Source organism: Gopherus flavomarginatus, chromosome 3, assembly GCF_025201925.1.
Source record: "Gopherus flavomarginatus isolate rGopFla2 chromosome 3, rGopFla2.mat.asm, whole genome shotgun sequence".
Taxonomy (NCBI): domain Eukaryota; kingdom Metazoa; phylum Chordata; order Testudines; family Testudinidae; genus Gopherus; species Gopherus flavomarginatus.
Window position 1 is genome coordinate 227544549 of NC_066619.1, and position 12932 is coordinate 227557480.

A 12932-nucleotide genomic window follows, 5' to 3' on the forward strand; every position below is an offset into this window, starting at 1 on the left:
CCTTAACAGTTAATAAGGAGTTACAGGATCAATACAATTTTTTAATATTGTTCAGATTAATTAAAAGAATACCTGAGGACATTTCTGTAGATCTACTATATTTAATTATTTTTTCCAATTGTTCTTGATTCTTTTTGCTGAACACTTTTGCTTGAACAGCCTCTTCATTCTGCACAGAGCGCCTGCTCCTATTACTCTTGCAAGGTTCACATGTACTAGAAATGCTGGCACTTTCATAACCTTAAATGAACAAAAAGTGTCTCTTTAAAAAAAAGAAAATCTTAATATCACCTGTTTCTAGTCAGTTTTAATGATAGCTCAAAAGTGCAATCCAAAGACTTGTTAACCACTCTTTTGTTACTTCAAACTCTGCAGAACTTAAATTATTTTTATAATAATGGGAGGTTGAAATGTCTATGTAATTAGCATTGACAGTGCCAAACATGAGTTAGAGATTGTTACAGAGCGGAGAGCAGTGGTGAAGTATTAACAATGAATAGTCTGCAAGATGCAATTCACCACAGAATGTTTGTTGGCTATTAACTAAGTCTGACGCAGAAGCACGTTGGCAGATTACAAGCACCCAAGTCAACATGAACATATTTTACATGAGCGTATGTACGTTGGCAAACAATTCTGTATGTTACACTGTTTAAACAAACTGCAGTTTAAATTTGGTTCTCTCTTATAAAAACACAATTTTATCAATATTAAACACTGTGGAACTCACTCCCATCTTGTTGGGTTTCATACCTTTCCATACTAAAAGCACCATGTTCAAGCCATTAGCACTTCTGACACATTTAAGATGACAAAAATAAAACTTTTGCTTTATCATTTACCATCTCCACATCCTGTGTAAAATTAACTTCCGTTCCCAAAACTTTAATGTTAATTATGACACTGTCTACACTCCAGAGTACACCCGAAGCAACATTTAAGTTATATGATTAAAATGGAGTTTGTCTCAGTGCCCTTAAAGTTAACTGAAAACCTACCAGTATTTTTAACTCTGCTTTTTAGCTGAGTAGAACTCCTCCTCTTATTCTTCGATTTAGGTGTTTTATCTTTAGATGCCAAGCTGGCCTGGGCTGATGCTTTTCTAGATTTAAATGTTCTAGTCACAGTAGTTGGATCCACTGGATCAGGCATACTACTGAAACTCTCCAAAGATTCCTCATCAAACTCTCTTCTCCTCTGGCTGGTATCAGATTGACTTTTGTGATTACCAGATGTCATATTTTGTACTGAAACCGCAAACCCTGCCTTCAGGAATGACTGTTTTTCTTTTCTTCCTTCCTGGCTGTCATCTAGCCAAACTGGTGTGTTGTTTTCTAATTCCTCTTCAGGTTGTCTCTGACTCCTTATTAGAAAGAAAAGTTGTAAAATACATAGTACACCAAAGCTCTTTAGGGAAGGAACTGTGAATGCTATCAGACAAATAAATTATAGGTTCATCCATGATTTGAGGAATACCTATAGTTACCCAATAGCCAACAACTGTAAGGTGCTCCTCCAGAATTAGCAACATTTAAAAAAAATGGAAGAGAGTTACAGGCATTAGAAGAAATTCACATTACCCACTGAGTTTATCATGCAGAGATATATATTTCAGATTTATGGTTCTATAATCATATGGCGTCTTTTTTTTTTTTTTAAATCAGTGCAGCAACATATTGTTCTGAAGAACATAAAGACGGCCATACTGGCAGACAGATTGTCCATCTAGCTCAGTATCCTGTTTGCTGGCAGTTGCCGGTGTCACATGCTTCAGAGGGCATAAACAGAATCAGATAAATTATCTAGTGATCTATCCCACTGTCCAGTCCTAGTTTCTAGCAGTCCACGGTTTAGGGCCACCCAAAGCACGGGACTGTGTCCCTGCCCATCTTGGCTAATAACTATTGATAGACGTATCCTCCATGAACTTATCCAATTCTTTTCTGAACCCATTTATATTTTTGGCTTTCACAACATCTCCTGACAATTTAAAATATTAAGGACAGCTCAAATTCATGTTCCTTTCTATTTTCCTCAGTAGGATTTGACTTCCAATTTTTAAAGGAAGTCTTTTTGCCTCTAATGGCCTCTTATGTTCTGTTGTTTAGCCATGACGGTGTTTTTTGGTCCCGTTACTTTTTTTTTAATTTGGGATATAGATGTAGTTTGAGCCTCCACTGTGGTGTTTTTAAAAAGTTTCACTCTTGGGATTGTTCCTTTTAATTTCCATTTAACAACTTTCCTCATTTTTGTTTAGTTCCCCTTTATGAAGTTAAATGTTACTGTGATGGGTTTCTTTGGTATTTTCCCCCTACAAGGTTGCCAAGTTTAATTACATTATGGTTGCTATTGCCAAGCAGTTAAGCTCATGGACCAGCTCCTGTGCGCCACTTAGGACTAAATTAAGAATTGCTTCTCCTCTTGTGAGTTTCAGGACTAGCTGCTCCAAGAAGCAGTGATTAAAGGCAATAATATATCCCTCTTTGCATGATGTCCTCTAGCAAATCATTATGTGACTGTATGGCAAGAGAATGTATCTCATCTACTCATTAAAATAAGTATCTTTTAATATTTGTAAAACCTGGATATAGTTTTTCTAAATATAAAACCTGTAAGATAATTCAGCAAACACTGTGCCTAACTATACCCAGTGTATCTTTCACACACACCAGAAACTGTAAATTAAGAACACACTTTTCTGTCAACAGAAAATAGTCATAACATAGGTAGGGAAGAACAAATTACAATGAGGATTGTTCACCCTTTAATTCAATTGTTTACCTTCCAAGTAGAAGTTCCGATACACTGATGGGTTCCAAATCCAAATTACAAGTAAACAATGATTAAAGGAGAATTCCACCATAAATAGTTAAAATACCTTTGTTTCTCTGCTCCAAGAGAGGAACTGCTTTCAAAGGGCTTTGGAAATGCCACGTATTCAGTTTTTCCAGAAGTGTTATGATCTACAGGTCGCTGCTGTGGTTGCTCACTGTTGTGTGGGGTAACATTATGTGCAAAATCTCCAAAACCAGAGGGAAACACAGGATTGAAGTTCATACCTGTGAGGGTAAATTAAAGCTAATCAGAAGACATACCACATGAGGAGAAAAAAAAATGTGACACCACACGTTAGAGAATACACTGCATATCACTACAACTCCAAAGTTTTATCATTCATGCAATGTTCTAGTAAATATTTTTTAAATGCTCCTTCCCCCATGGTTTTCACATACCAAAAAGAAAACACGAAAAACCACAGTAGCTGATTTTAGACTGCTGTGATACTGGGGCCTTGTCTTAATTTGTCCCAATTTCAACCATCTCTGAGCAGACATCACTGTAGATGCACAAGTGCAACCTATAGTTTACCCAGGGAAATCTACCATTTGCACAGTGGCTTTTTACCCAGATTTCAAGCAGGGATAAGTTCTGACAATGCAAATAAAACTTTGTCTGTCTACACTAAGGGTTTGTACTGGTGTAACTGCTCAGTAACATATAATGCCTGTTTGTTGGCAGTCTCAATCCAAAACAAGTGTTGGCAGTTTCATTACAGAAGTCAAGTAATGAACATGTTCACTCTCCCCACATAGGTAGCCCTTCTTCAGAAGAGTGTTACTGCACAATGGCAGAGGCTTGTGTGGAAACTTCTTTTAACAATCCTCATCCTGTACCTGACCTATATATAGGAGGATTTCAACATCACTGCTGTAATCTGGCATGTTTCACCAAAAATTCACTTTTTTCCCCACTGCCAGATAGAAGCCATGCCCTCCACATGGGGCTCAAAATATGTACTCCATCTCTCGGCAGCAAATGTTCATGCCTATCTGCTTGGATAGCCTGGGCTCACAACTCACAAGTTGTTTGGACCATTTCATTAGACAATATGAGCTGGGAAACATATATGGAGAAAAAGAAGGTAAAGCAGGCCTCCAGGAGCTGAGGTTAATCTGTTTGTAGAGGGAAGTAGAGGGAAAACAGTAAAAATACTATTTTAACATGAGAACCCATTTACCAAAGTCTAACAAAGCAAAATGTTTATATAACTTGTACACCAAAACTTTGCATTTAGTCATTTCTTTCTCTTTACATTTCCAGAAATACCTACCTGGTGCAAAAGAAGAAAAATTAGTAAATCCAGGTATGTTAAATAGATTTACAGGTTGAGGAGGAAAACTGAAAGGACAAAATACTGTAGGAGATGGAGGTGGTGGCGCACTGCTGCCTCTTTGCTTTCTTTGTGGCTTCTCCTGCTGCTGCTGTTCTTGTTGGTACGTAAGATCATTTAACATCTGCTTCAACCTATGAAATACAGAAAAGTTACTTCTGAAGAGAAAAGTATGTTACAAAAATGATATATAGTACAATAGTTTCAATTATTTTAAATACATGTAATTTCAAAAAGACCATACACTGACTTTTTCCCCCCACCTTCCCTTCCATATAGCAATTTTGAATGAATTGTACAGTCCATATACAGGAAGCCCAACAACTAAAGCAACATGGAAATCCTATAGATTTGCATCTACCTATTAACAGACAACCATGGCTATAGAGTAGACCAAATTCCCACATAAGCTGATATTAATGAAACAAAGTATCAGAGGGGTAGCCGTGTTAGTCTGGATCTGTAAAAACAGCAAAGAATCCTGTGGCATCTTATAGACTAACAGACGTTTTGGAGCATGAGCTTTCGTGGGTGAATACCCACTTCCTCAGATGCATGTAGTGGAAATTTCCAGGGGCAAGTATATATATGCTAGCAAGCAAGCTAGAGATAACGAGGTCAGTTCAATCAGGGAGGATGAGGCCCTGTTCTAGCAGTTGAGGTGTGAAAACCAAGAGAGGAGGTTGAAGTGCTCTCCTACAGGCTTTTGTATATTGCCATTCCTAATGTCTGATTTGTGTCCATTTATCCTTTTCCGTAGAGACTGTCCAGTTTGGCCGATGTACATAGCAGAGGGGCATTGCTGGCATAGGATGGCGTATATTACATTGGTGGATGTGCAGGTGAATGAACCAGTGATGGTTCCTTATTTCCTCATGCGGGTATTGTAGTTTTGAGTATGCTTGGTGGAGATTTTGTAGGTGTTGGTCTCTGTCTGAGGGGTTAGAGCAGATGCGGTTGTACCTCAGTGCTTGGCTGTAGACAATGGATCGTGTGATGTGTCCGGGATGGAAGCTGGAGGCATGAAGGTAGGCATAGCGGTCGGTAGGTTTTCGATATAGGGTGGTGTTAATGTTAAGGAAACAGATCAACAGAGCCAGACATGTACCCAGAAGCCTCCTACTGCAAGACAAACCCAAGAAAGAAACCAACAGGACTCCACTGGCCATCACATACAGCCCCCAGCTAAAACCCCTCCAATGCATCATCAAGGATCTACAACCCATCCTGGACAATGATCCCACACTTTCACATGCGTTGGGTGGTAGGCCAGTCCTTGCTCACAGACAACCTGCCAACCTGAAACACATTCTCACCAGAAACTGCACACCGCACCATAATAACTCTAGCTCAGGAACCAATCCATGCAACAAACCTTGATGCCAACTCTGCCCACATATCTACACCAGCGACACCATCACAGGACCTAGCCAGATCAGCCACACCATCACTGGTTCATTCACCTGCACATCCACCAATGTAATATACGCCATCCTATGCCAGCAATGCCCCTCTGCTATGTACATCGGCCAAACTGGACAGTCTCTACGCAAAAGGATAAATGGACACAAATCAGACATTAGGAATGGCAATATACAAAAGCCTGTAGGAGAGCACTTCAACCTCCCTGGCCACACTATAGCAGACCTTAAGGTGGCCATCCTGCAGCAAAAAAACTTCAGGACCAGACTTCAAAGAGAAATTGCTGAGCTTCAGTTCATCTGCAAATTTGACACCATCTGCTCAGGATTGAACAAAGACTGTGAATGGCTTGCCAACTACAGAACCAGTTTCTCCTCTCTTGGTTTTCACACCTCAGCTGCTAGAACAGGGCCTCATCCTCCCTGATTGAACTGACCTCGTTATCTCTAGCTTGCTTGCTAGCATATATATACTTGCCCCTGGAAATTTCCACTACGTGCATCTGAGGAAGTGGGTATTCACCCACGAAAGCTCATACTCCAAAATGTCTGTTAGTCTATAAGGTGCCACAGGATTCTTTGCTGCTTTTAATGAAACAAAGCATTTCTGAGGAAAATTTGCTAAACCTGTTTCCTTTCATAATTTGAATGTACCGAATTTGAAAATTGTTACTAAGAAGAGTTTTGAAGTTGAAGGTAAGTAAAATACAAAAGAGAAAATTGCTACTATTTGAAACTTAAAAAAATAAAGTAAAGGAGAGATACTAAATATTGAATATGTTCCTAATTTGGAATACCATACTATCAGAAAATACAGGGGGTGATCTCTGTATAAGATTATACTCTCTGCTTCCTCTAATCACATGATGATATGCACTGGAATTTTGTTGGTTTTGCAGTAAGGACTTCTAAGATTAAGTAAACTAACTACTTTGTAGGTATTTTTGATATGTTAAGGAATTAAATGCACTGATGTCCATTACACAAAGTATCACGCACAACACAGTATGCTAAATTATTTCTGTAAGTTCTCTTTCAAAAATATAAATTTATTACTGTTAGCTAATTATCAACCCCCTAAGCAGTAACCTAACTAAGGCTTACTTCTGCTTCCAGTGTGAGTGAGTTCTTAGTACTGATTTGGATAACAATGCCATGGCATAAGTGATATACTGGTAAATATTTATTTGTTCAACATTCATGTGACAGTTAAGTGCATTATTATTGTAATGTATTCCTTAGACAAAACAGGGAGACAGTCCTGAATCTGACACGTTCCTCAACAGTATCTTATGAAAAACACATTTGCAAGCAAGTGAAAAAGGAAATTTTGCTTCTAGCAAACATGGATTAGCTACAATACAGGAGGCAACCAACGCAAGAAAGAAACTCAAGATTTCCAGAATAGGGATCCAATTGATAAAATTCTAAACAACTCTTCTGTCTGAAGGTAATCATTACTTTGGAATATAAACTGTTATGCCACATGCACAGATAAAGGTAAAATTATCAGACTTCATAAATCCATTGAAGCTACCAGTAAAGAGTGAACTGCAAACCCCTTTGTGTTACAATCACCAAAACCTCAACAGTGTTTCAGAGCAAGGTACCCCCAGAGTGAACTGGAGTCTTTGCATTTTCTGCCAGGATTGAAGTTCCGTAACATTCAAAATAAACAAACATATACTTGAGGCAGAAGAGTATGAACATGAGTTCAGTGTACATTTAAATGGTGTTAAGTGACCTTATAGCCTCAGATGGGAAATAACACCTTAACTTATGTGACAGACCCAGGCCAGTGGGGTACAGGAGTTTGGTAGAGGGCAAATATACTGGTCATTGAATGAGTAGTTTTCTGTTCCCTGAGTGACCAGAGCAGGGGCTGCACTAGAGTAATCAGGAACCTGCTAGAACTAATCAGCCTGTCTGCCTTAACTGGAACACTGCAGCCAACCAAGGTAGGCTAATTAGGGCACCTGGGTTTAAAAAAGAGCTCACTCCAGTCAGAGAGGGGAGAGCCAGAGGAGAGGAAGTGTGTGAGAGGAGCTAGGAGCAAGAGGCGCAAGGAGCTGAGAGTAAGAGGGTGTGCTGCTGGAGGATTGAGGAGTACAAGCCTTATCAGACACCAGGAGGAAGGTCCTGTGGTGAGGATACAGAAGGTGTTTGGAGGAGGCCATGGGGAAGTAGCCCAGGGAGTTGTAGCTATCATGCAACTGTTACAGGAGGCACTATAGACAGCTGCAATCCACAGGGCCCTGGGCTGGAACAGGGAGTAGAGGGCAGGCCCGGGTTCCCCCTAAAACCTCCCAATTTCTGATCAGATACAGGAGAAGCTGACCCAGACTGTGAGGAAGATCACTGAGGTGAGCAAACTCTGCCAATAAGCGCAGGACCCACCAAGATAGAGGAGGAACTTTGTCACACTGCTATAAGCATTTCTTGAGAAAAGCAACAAAAACTAAGCATGACTCATAGTGGTCCTGACTTGTCAATGGTCTCACTTAGTAATGAGTTAAAACATTGTGCCCTGAAAGGACATGTTTCTGGAACTTTCACAGGCATGGACTTTTTACTGTTTTCTCTCAAATGAAGTTGTTGAAGAGATCTGACATTCATTTATAAGTTGTATAGCAACCTTCACAGAAAAAATTTCTACTATTGACGGTATTTACAAATTCACTGTCGTAGGTGATCAACCCGCTTCTAAGAGACAAACAATATTCGGGCTTGTCAAATTTTGTCACATCCCTCAGTAAAGCAGAAGAAAATGTATCAAGCATTCCATTTGTCAAGACCGAGCTGGAAAATGAATCTCTCTCAATGGTACATGTAGCACTGAAATTACACTTAGATATACTTGCTCATCCTGGATGCCATGGGTTAAACACCAGTGAGGAAGAGGCACTAGCCTGCATCCCAAACAGCATCTTGGCTGGCCAGTCTACTCTTGAGTTAGGGGAAGCTGAAGAAGGTGGTGGTGGTAAGGAGGGAGGACACAGAAGATGACATTGCAGAAGAATGTGAAGATGAGAAACAAGAATCACATAAAGAGTCCAGGCCACTAAATATTGCACATTTCATCTACAGTGTAAGTGGAGGTAAGAAGTGGACACCCAAACACGTTAGCCTTGGAAGTATACTTCACCAGGCAATAAGAACAAAAAAATCTTGTCCAGGTGTTTCACAACATTGGACATTGCATTAGCTGCAAGGACGTATTTTGAGTTGACACAGCACTGGCCAAGAGCACTCTGATGTCAATGAATGAGAATGGAACAGTGATCCCATCAAACCTGGTTAAAGGAAGCTTTACCCATATCACTGCAGATAACATTGATAAAATAAGCACAAACTTGATGGGCAAAACACATTACATACGAGACAGTATGCAGCCTGGCAGAGGCGATCCACATCAGATCTGATACTGCAGAACACTAAGGCAATAAATCATGCTACTTTAAATGTTCCAGATGCAATACACCATTTTTCCTGCTAATATCACAGCAGAACCAAAATTCAAAGAAGATATCCTAGCAGAATGATTTAGTGAACACACAAAAGATTGCCAGTCAGCTTTGAAAGCACAGGCACAGGATATTATTTTCCCTCAAACATCAATTTGAAAATCTAAAAATCAGACTGGATACTTCTTAATGAAAAGCACAGTAACAGCAATTCTCCATTAAACTACATACAGCTACATGCCTATCTTTCAGTCACCAGCTCATGAAGCTGATACATTGAATCCTGTCATGAAAAGACTTGCACAAGTCACAGATCATCATCAACAGAAACATGTTAATGTTTGTGGATCAAGCACTCTTCCCGGTGCTGATTAAGCTAAAATGGACTGTACAAGAATATAAAGATATCCTGATACTATGCTTAGGAGGTCTACATCTATCAATAACTTCCCAAGAGTGCTGGGGCAGCATACGCAGGATTATGAATTGTCAAGTGTGTGGACAGAAAGTGAAATATTAGGTAGACAAACAATAGAACATGTAATTGCTGGTAAAATTTATGCAAAAAGCCATTCATGGTTACAAGCTCACTCTATAGGCAACGTGGGTAACTGCTATTACAACAACTTCTGAGCTATCTACAGCAACATGACAAGAAACTCAAAGAAAAGTTCCTGGATTTGGAAAAATTTGACACTGTGGAAGATTAATATAACTTAGTGCCCATTCACTCATCAGTAAGTTTCCATGACCAGGTGGCATCATTTGCACTGAACTGTACAGACAATCACCACAATTTCAAGTACATGGATATGGTGTATATTCTTCTACTCTTCATCAGAGCTCAACAGAATGAAATTTGGGACCTCCATCTATATATGTCTTCAAAAGAAGGCTTCTATTTTTTCACCAATACAACCACACGAATTATGCTAAGTGGGGATTCATGTATTTAGGAATAAACCAACTCCCTCTGGAGGTACTTGAAGAACTCCACAGAGACAACTGAGTTATGAAAGTTTCCAACCACAGATTCTGTCAAGCAGATCCGGACCACTCCAAAGAGTGACTCACTAATGCCACTGTTAAAAGAGAAGGAGGAATTACAGGTATTACAAGAATGGCCTCATGAGATGCGCTCTCTCCTAAAAGCTACGGGCCCAAAGTGCAACCCAAACCAGAAAATTATTAAGTCTTGGACTAGAAGATCAAATTACTTGCCATGAATTCACACCAGCACAAAAGCAATATGATCATGTTTATTATATGTTCATGACACTTCAAAGATTCAAAATTATTCACTAGAAAGCCAGCCGACACACTAAAAAACATTGCAATGAAGGATGTGGCTACAGAAGTGATTTAGGGAGCTCTGTTGAATGCAGAAATATTTGGTCAGGAGCAACTGAATACTTTGGTTCAGGAAAGGCTCAAACACCGAAGGAAAGTAGTACAGTATAAATGATTCCTACAGAAATGGAGTTTTTTTTTCATTCACTGTAGGAACTCCACCTCCCAAAGTGACAGTAGCTAGCTCCACGGACACATTCATCTGTTGACACAGCTGCATACACACTGAGGATTAGGTTGGCATAGCTATAGCACTCAGGGGGGTGAATTTTTCACCTCCCCAAGTGCTGTAGTTATGTTAACCTAACTTTTACATACAGACCAGGCATCAGTTTGATTTATTTAAAATATTTATCAGTGAAGTAAGCTTTTTGTTACTTCTGAATCATTTCAATACAAGTATTAGCAAAAGTTTTTCACAAATAAAGGATAAATAGCATACCTTTGAACATTATTCTGTTGCCATGTCAGCTGAGTATAGCATTGGTTTAACTGGTGCATTATAAGGTGCACTTGTGGAGATGCAACATTACTGGGCATCACACTATAAGGGCCTGTAAGCAGAGTCTGTAGTAGACAAGAGAGAGTCTGTGGAAAGAAGGAAATGCTGGTCACCAAAAACTTCTCAAGTCAGAGATTAATTATTCCTTTAAGATTTAGAGGAAAAAACACAACCACTACAATGTATGCCATATAGAGTAATAAGATAACAGAATAAGTGCTTTTGATATTTACCTGCTGATCCTGCATCAAGGTCTGACAAATACGGACACTAAATTCAAGCTGTTTCTTTAACTGGTTAATCTGCTCTTGCCATTGTTCCTTCTCCTCCACATAAGAGAGTTCAGACATCCACTTCAGGTTTTCTTGCCGCCGCATGCTAATATTCTGTTGTTGTCTTGTCTTAGCCAATGGACGGTAATTCCCATCTGCTGAAAGAGGGCGGCGATTCTTCCATCTGCAGAAAAGAGAGTGTCAGATTTCTTGAAAGTCAAACTAACTTTGTAAGAGAAGAAAATTGAAATTTGCAGAGTCCATAGGTTCCGTCTACATTTCCATTCTAGGTAAACTATTAACACTTTTTGGCAAGAGCAGTTACAGTTTCTTATTCCCAAGAAACTTACCCATTGGCACAAAAAAAAACCCTACTTTAACTTCTAAATTCAGTATGAGTTGGAGAACTGGCTTTTGTTTTGAGATTGAGATCTAGGAATTCACTATCTTCTGTTGCAGCTCTTCTTTTCTTATATTTTATATGGCAAGCCTAACTTGCGAGTAAAGAATTTATCCTTCTAATTTCTATATATATATTCACATGCTTTTATAGCTTATTCATTGTAAGACAAACAGAATATTTGCTGGGGTCATATTGGTGGCATTGTAAAATCATGCAAAACTGAACAAGTGTGCTCAGCAAGAGTATGGGATAAAGCCCGTCTGTACTAAAGATGCAACTGTATATGACAACTATTAATATACCACCCTCCACAAATGGGTTTGAACAAATGGCCAACCAATCGAGTGTTTCCATCACTAAAATCAGCTAGTACCACATGAGGCTACAGAGTAACTAATGTTATATCTATATTTAAAAAAGTTGATAAAGATGATCTTGGGAATTATAGACCTATAGACCTATAAACCTTTCTTAAGTACCAGGAAAATTAGTAGAAGTGATAATTAAAAACAGAACCATAAAATATCTACACAAACATGTTATGACAGGGCACAGCTTCTGTAAAGGCAAATCATGCCTCTAATCCAGGGGTCATCAACCTTTGGCACGCTGCCCATCAGCCAATTATGTTTTGTTTACATGGACCGTTTGCAGGCATGGCACCCTTGCAGCTCCCAGTGGCCGTGGTTAGCCGTTCCTGGCCAATGGGAGCTGCAGGAAGCAGTGGGCCACAGGGACACACTGGCCACCACTTCCCGCAGCTCCCACTGGCCAGTAACAGGAAACCACGGCCACTGGGAGCTGCAGAAGGCCATACCTGCAAATGGTCAACATAAACAAAATGTCTCGCGGCCTGCCTTCAGATTACCCTGATGGGCCGTGAGCCGAAGGTTGCCAACCCTTGCTCTAATCTATTAGAATTCTTTGAATAGGTCAACAAAATAGAGGAAGGTAAACTGGGTGATATGATTTATTTTGACATTCAAAAAGCCTTTGAAAAAATCCCTTAGCAAGAGGCTATGAAGGAAACTAATTAGTCATGTAGAGAGACAAAGTACTGCCATGGATTAGAAAATGGCTAAGAGACAACCAACCAAAAAAAAATAATCAGAAATAAATGGTTAATTTTCAAAATGGCAGAAATTAACAGTCAGGTGCCCCCAAATGTTCCATGATAAAACTGATGTTTAATGAAAAATGTGTTAAACAATGAGGTGGCAAATTTGCAGAGCAGATTACATTATTTAGAGTTGTCAAGACTAGTAGAGACTGAGGAACATCAGCTTGATAGCAGATGAAATCCACTGTTGATTATGCAAGTTGGAAGGAATAATTTGAACTACTCAAAC

The 12932-nt window shown here is 39.4% G+C and overlaps 1 protein-coding gene across 9 annotated transcripts in view; it reads right to left on the reverse strand.

The window, feature by feature from the left end:
- Positions 1 to 12932, reverse strand: part of PCM1 (pericentriolar material 1) — a 94119-nt gene that overhangs the window by 23756 nt on the left and 57431 nt on the right. For all 9 annotated transcript variants that reach the window (XM_050947259.1, XM_050947265.1, XM_050947266.1 and 6 more), the window contains 6 exons: positions 11142 to 11364; positions 10849 to 10994; positions 4112 to 4305; positions 2879 to 3059; positions 999 to 1363; positions 73 to 240 (listed from right to left, as the gene is read on the reverse strand). In XM_050947259.1, the coding sequence (XP_050803216.1) occupies positions 73 to 240; positions 999 to 1363; positions 2879 to 3059; positions 4112 to 4305; positions 10849 to 10994; positions 11142 to 11364 (1277 nt within the window). The remainder of the gene's footprint in view (positions 1 to 72; positions 241 to 998; positions 1364 to 2878; positions 3060 to 4111; positions 4306 to 10848; positions 10995 to 11141; positions 11365 to 12932) is intronic.